The 6636-nt window shown below is 44.6% G+C and overlaps 1 protein-coding gene across 1 annotated transcript; it reads right to left on the bottom strand.

The window, feature by feature from the left end:
• Positions 1-4156: 4156 nt before the first annotated feature.
• On the bottom strand, positions 4157-5954 carry LOC123162515 (desmethyl-deoxy-podophyllotoxin synthase). The gene is made up of 2 exons (XM_044580298.1): positions 5046-5954; positions 4157-4861 (listed from the first exon to the last, which is right to left on the bottom strand). The coding sequence occupies exons 1-2, from the start codon at positions 5952-5954 to the stop codon at positions 4244-4246; spliced, it is 1527 nt and encodes a 508-aa protein (XP_044436233.1). The 3' UTR covers positions 4157-4243.
• Positions 5955-6636: the final 682 nt, after the last annotated feature.

Below are 6636 nucleotides of genomic sequence, written 5' to 3'. Positions count from 1 at the left end.
TCATTTGTCCCGGTTTGTGGCTAGAACCGGTACTAAATCTGGGCCTTCTGTCCCGGTTCATGCCAAGAACCGGGACCAATGGTTGTGGGCCAGGAGCGAGGCCCATTAGTCCCGGTTCGTGCCTCGAACCGGGACAAATGGTTCCATACGAACCGGGACCAATGCCCACGAGGCCCCGGCCGGCCCCCTGGGCTCACGAACCGGGACGAAAGCCCCCATGGGTCCCGGTTCGTGACTGAACCGGGACTAATGGGCTTGCCATGCCCAAACGAAAGCCCTGTTTTCTACTAGTGAATAATACCATATGATACGCATCAACCAACTCTAATCTCACCACAAGTTTCCATTAGTTAATTGTACGATACACATCAAATAATTTCAGATTCATAATACTCAATCCAACACAAAGAACCTCAAATAGTGCCCCAAGATTTCTACCGGAGAAAGTAGGACCAAAACGTGCATCAACCCATATGCATAGATTACCCAATGTCACCTCGGGAATCCGCGAGTTGAGTGCCAAAACATAAATCAAGTGAATCAATATAATACCCCATTGTCACCACGAGTATTCATATGCAAGACATATATCAAGTGCTCTCAAATCCATAAAAATATTCAATTCGATAGTAACAAAATCTCAAAGGGAAAACTCAATTCATCACAACAAGATAGAGAGGGGAAAACACCATATCATCCAACTATATTAACAAAGCCCGCGATACCTCAAGATCGTGCCAAATCAAGAACACGGGAGAGAGAGAGAGATTAAACACATAGCTACTAGTACAAGCCCTCAGCCCCGAGGGTGGACTACTCTCTCCTCATCATGGAGACCATAGGGATGATGAAGATGGCCTCTGGTGATGATTTTCTCCGCCGGCAGGGTGCCGGAATGGGCTCCCGATTGGTTTTTCGTGGCTACAGAGGCTTGCGGCAGAGAAACTTCCGATCTAGGGTTATTTCTGGGGGGGTTTCTGCATTCATAGGATTTTTTGGCGTCGGTTTCATGTGAAGATGGGCCTCAGGGAGCCCACGAGACACCAGCACACGGGTAAGGCCCCTGGAATGCCGTGCTGTATCGTGCTCACCTCCTTCACCTTCTGGTGCTCCACGAAGCTTCTGGTGCCTCTTTTGTTCCAAAAAAATCGTCAAAAGTTTCGTTGCATTTGGAGAACTTTCATTTCTGCACAAAAAACAATACCATGGTAGTTCTGCTGAAAACAGCGTCAGTCCGGGTTAGTTTCATGCAAATCATACCAAAATCATATAAAATTATTGTAAACATGGCATGAATACTTCATAAATTATAGATACGTTGGAGACGTATCAGCCACCGTTACCACCCGCTAGCCTGCACCTCCACCATGCCGCCAGTCGCCTCACCGCCACGCTACCGTCGTCGACCCGTTTCGGAGTGCCACGGTGCTACCACGCCCCCAGCACCTAGCGCCACATCGTGACACAGGTCTTTCCACTAGGCTGGGGCGTTCTTTGTCAGCTTAGCAAACCATGCATCTCAAGCAACTCTTGATTTTTTTTCTTTTGTGAGGGTAAAAGAGGTTTATTCCAGAATTATAGGGTTACAATCGAGAGGCAAAAGTTCCTCAATACACGGTGGTCGTCTATCTAGCCATACAACAGTAGTACTCTTCGTACGACTATAAAATGCCAACCGATCTGCTACCCTATTTTGTTCACGTTTATCTTTCGAAGGAATAAAACCTCTTTCACCTATAAGATGATGAATCTATGCAAGAACTGAATAGAAATCCTTAATCATACTTGCTAGATTCAGAAAGCCAAATTATGTGTCTGCAGGAAAAAAAATCATTACTCAAGTCTGGCTGGTAATGTTTTTACGCCAAAAGTACATGAATAAATAAATGGGCTGTGAATGAAAGCTCAATCACAACCAGCAATGTTCTCCTCTCCTCATCGGAATGGTAAATAAATTTGAAACCTGCCATTTCAAACAAATGAAGAATAAACAAATAAGTAGTACAAGTAATGATTCAAGCAGTACAACTAACTTGTCTAAATGTAATGAATTTGCTTAGATTTAGATGAAAAGCATCCGGTTTTATGTAAAATGGAGCGGCGTTTTGGCTCCCGAGTGAACAGTACCCAAAAAATAGTATATGTTTTCGAAAATTTCTGAAATTTTTTGTAGATGATCATGTTGGTGTGGCTAGCATGCTTGACAGTTTTTACACGGAACGGAGCAGCAGTGTTTCATCGGTGAAAAAAACAAATTTAGGGTGACATTTGGTCTTCGATTTTTTTTCTTGCAGGCCAAAATGCTTACAGGTAGCATTTTTATGTGACACAGATCACAAAAAAAGTTTGTCACAATTTTACATTTCAAAAAAGATGGCCCCGGGAGCCAAATTGAATTTCCCAAAATCATCCAAATATGAATGAATATTGTCTGGTGCGGTCAAATATGCATCAAATTCGTTCATTTTTTATTATTTTTTCTAAAACAAAACCGGACATATCACTAGTACAAAACAGGGCTTTCGTCACAGGGCAGTTTTCACATTAATCCCGGTTCAGTCACGAACCGGGACTAATGTGAGCATTGGTCCCGGTTCGTGCGGCTAAAGCATTAGTCCCGGTTCACCTGGGCCCTTTAGTCCCGGTTGGTGCCACGAACCGGGACTAAAGGGTGCGATGCCCATTAGTACCGGTTCGTGGCACCAACCGGTACTAAAGGTTAGACCTTTCGTCCCGGTTCGAGCCACCAACCGGTACTAATGGGGTTTGAGGCATTAGTACCGGTTCATGGCACGAACCGGTACTAAAGGTCTCATTTTCAAACTCTACCCCCCCCGGATCGCCTATTCAGTTTTAGAAAAAAAACAAAAGAAAATGATGAAAATGTCAAAAAAATAAAATAAAATAAGTTTCCCATGTGATATGTGGTCTAGTTGTTGGGAAAATTAACAAATATGAATTTCGACTTTATTTGCAAAATCTCTCTGGAATTTCTTAAAATGGGCATAACTTTTGCATACGAACTCGGATGAAAAAGTTTTTTATATGAAAAATCATCTACTCGAAAAGTTACATCCGAATTTAATCGGGGGAACCCCGTTAAACATTTTCAAAATCCTCAAAAACCTACTAGAAAAAAAGATACGGGGCTTTTAAGATCTGGAGAGGCAAAAAAATTCAAAAATTTCAAATTGTGGTCAAACTGTGGTCAAACAATGGTCAAACTAATTATTCTAGAATATTAGTGTTACTAAATAATTAGTTCAGTTTTTTTGAATTTTGGTCAAATCTGGTCAAACTGTGGTCAAACAGTGGTCAAACAATGGTCAAACTAATTATTCCAGAAATATTAGTGTTACTAAATAATTATTGTTTGTTAAAACAATAGTTTCAAACTCAAACAGTGAAATGTGTCACTTCATGCTCAAGCTAAATTCCTGAGGGTTAATAGAATTGACATCTTACTATTGTCAGGAAAACAACAAGTGCAGACTTGGAAACGAGGGAGAATAGAACCCAGAAGTTAAACGTGCTCAGGCTGGAGTAGTGAGAGGATGGGTGACCGTCCGGGAAGTTAGATGATTTGCAATGATGAGGGGTGATTAGAGATTAGAGGATAAATGAGGGGTGGTGATTAGAGATTAGAGGTTAAAATAATTCAGAAATTTGAAAATAAAAAAAATTTAAAAAAAATTCGCAAAAAAAAATTTCAAAAAAAAAATCATAAAATTTCCTTTAGTCCCGGTTGGTGTTGCTAAAGGTGGAGCTCCAGGCTGCGTCCACGTGGACGGCCTTTAGTCCCGGTTCGTGTAAGAACCGGGACTAAAGGGGGGAGGCATTAGTAACGACCCTTTAGTCCCGGTTCAAAAACCGGGACTAAAGGCCCTTACCAACCGGGACAAAAGCCCCCTTTTCTACTAGTGTATGCGGATAGCATTGGATGACCGGCTCCCGCATCCGTGTCCACAAACCGCTGCGGGAGGAAATTTGGGGGTCAGGGATGGAGATGCCCTATGGACTAAACACATTGCAGATCCATAACACAAGATATATATACGGTTTTTTTTGCGGGGAGGAGATATATATGTTTAAAGATATCTCAATAACCAAGTTTAATTTTATTTCAAAAAAACAACTTGTGAACAGAATGGCAAAAACATGTCCAGGATTGCACGGGCTACGTACTGTGCTCTCACTCCCAAGAGAACCAAAGAGAACAGATGCAGAACCATGCATGCATGATTCAGCAAGGCAAATATACATGGGGAGTTGGACGCAACCACAGAGGCACCTTTTTCCTAGCCGCCACTCCCATGGTTTCTGTCATGTCCAGTTCACTAGGAAGAGTGCCATCAGGGAGACTCCAATCAAAATGAAACAGAAGGCTTGCAAGAGCTAGCTCAATAGTAGCAAGCCCAAACAGCATCCCGGGGCAGATCCGACGACCGGTGCCGAATGGTATGAACTCGAAGCTGTTGCCTTTGAAATCTCTGGCACTCGCCACAAACCTCTCTGGCACGAATTCTTCGGGCTCATCCCAGCATTCCGGGTCTCTAGAGATGGCCCAAACATTGACGAGAATGGTGGTTCCTTTGGGCACGTCGTAGCCGAGTATTCTGCACTGCTCTCTGCACTCCCTTGGTACTAACGGCCCAGGAGGGTGCAGCCGCAAGGTCTCCTTGATGATGCATTGCAAGTAGCTCAGCTCACCTAGACACTCTTCAGTGACCTTGTTTTGTCCCATGAAGGCTCCCCTGACCTCATCTTGCGCCCTGGTCATGATGCTTGGGTTTCGCATCAGCTCTGCCATGGCCCACTGTAGCGTTGTCGATGTTGTCTCTGTCCCCCCTGCAAGAAGGTCCTGTATGTATTGTATTCTTTCTTGTGTTAGTGAATGAAACCATGGATTGATACATACTGTACAAAAGATAAGCATCCATATATAGTGGCGCACATTCAGTTGTACTCCCTCCATCCCAAAATAAGTGTCGTCGCAAACTAGTAGTTGTAAATTTAGGACAGAATAAAGTAGTAGTACAACTTACGAAGACAACTGCTTTGATGTTGTTCATGGTGAGGGGTGGCTCAAGGTTGCCTTCTCCCTGCACCCTCAAGAGCACATCGATGATGTCTTCCTGGTCTACTTGTTCAGAGGAAGAAGCGCTCCTCCTGCTCTCCAGATGATCATCTATGGCATGGCCCATCAACGCTAAAAAGGCCTCTCGGAACACCTCGGCACTGCGCAGTGTGGTGCTCAGAGCGCGCGCCAGCCTCGACGACGGGAACAGGTCGGGCAGGGCGACGCCGCTTACAATCCCCACCGCCTCGTCGACGTGCCGGAGCAAGGTCTCCTGCTCCGTGAACTGTCCACCCATGATCATGTGCACCGTTGTGTCTGTCAGGTACGCCGCCAGCAACTCGCTCAGATTCACGACCGGCTCTAGCGTTGCCACGATGGACCGGATGAATCTGTCCGTCTCCTCTCCCCTTATGGAGCTGAACGTGGCGATGCGCTTGGCACTCAGCAGCTCGAGGAAGCAGATCTTGCGCATTTGTCGCCAGTGGTCACCGTACGGGGCGAAGACGATCCCCAGGCCATGCTTGCTAATGGCCTTGAGAGCTGAGGTCAGTGGCCTCGCGCAGAAGGTGGTATCGTGCGTCTTCATCATCTCCTTGGCAGCCTTGGCGGTGGAAACGACGATGACCGGCCGGTTCGTGCCGAACATGAGGAGCATGAGAGGGCCGTGTCGCCTTGATAGGTCTCGTAATGCACGGTGTGGGAGGGCGCCAAAAAGATGGTGGAGACTGCCGATCACAGGTAGCTGCCATGGGCCTGGAGGGAGCCGTAGGCCACGGTTGTGACAACGAGAGGAAGCTAGGTAGTAGAACCGAATGATGTACACAAGAGGAACCAGAGCTAGCACTAGCATAAAGTAGGATGCGTCATCCTCCATCGTGCTAGCTATGAATCTGTAGTGACTACCGGGTCATCTTATATAGTACTCCCTCCAGTAATCCTTCCCTGTTATCAGATCATTACACCATGACATGATTCTCTTAAATATGTTTGGTTGGTTCGACGCATACTGTCACATTTTAAAAGTTTGCACTAGGAAAAGTTTTTTAATCTAAAAATGGGAACCAACAATAAACTTTTGAATTTTTTAGCGGTAATTAAAACCTTTTTCTCTCCCATTGTTTTGTTCGGTCTTGTGTGAATTGTTCTTGTATTGAAAATCCACCAAAGGTCATCTTGTGAACCAACCCTTAACAATTTTCTAAAACCCTACTTTGGCCAAATCTCATATTTCCCAAAGCTTTGACTTAGCAAGAACTAAAAATTCCGAGTTTCAATTGAATTATAAGTATTTTATTGGGAATCTATCAAGTGCTACTCTCATCTACTCCCTCCGTTCCTAAATATAAGTCTTTTTAGAGATTTCAAATGGACTGCAACATACGGATGTATGTAGACATATTTTAGGGTGTAGATTCACTCATTTTGCTCCGTATGTAGTCACTTGTTGGAATCTCTAAAAAGACTTATATTTGGGAACGGAGGGAGTACTCCCCTATAACAAATGAATTTGCGCATGCTTCACCACCATGAGTGTCGTCGGCTACACTAATGCAACC

Source organism: Triticum aestivum, chromosome 1D, assembly GCF_018294505.1.
Source record: "Triticum aestivum cultivar Chinese Spring chromosome 1D, IWGSC CS RefSeq v2.1, whole genome shotgun sequence".
NCBI lineage: Eukaryota > Viridiplantae > Streptophyta > Magnoliopsida > Poales > Poaceae > Triticum > Triticum aestivum.
This window is presented reverse-complemented; position numbering and strand designations above follow the sequence as displayed.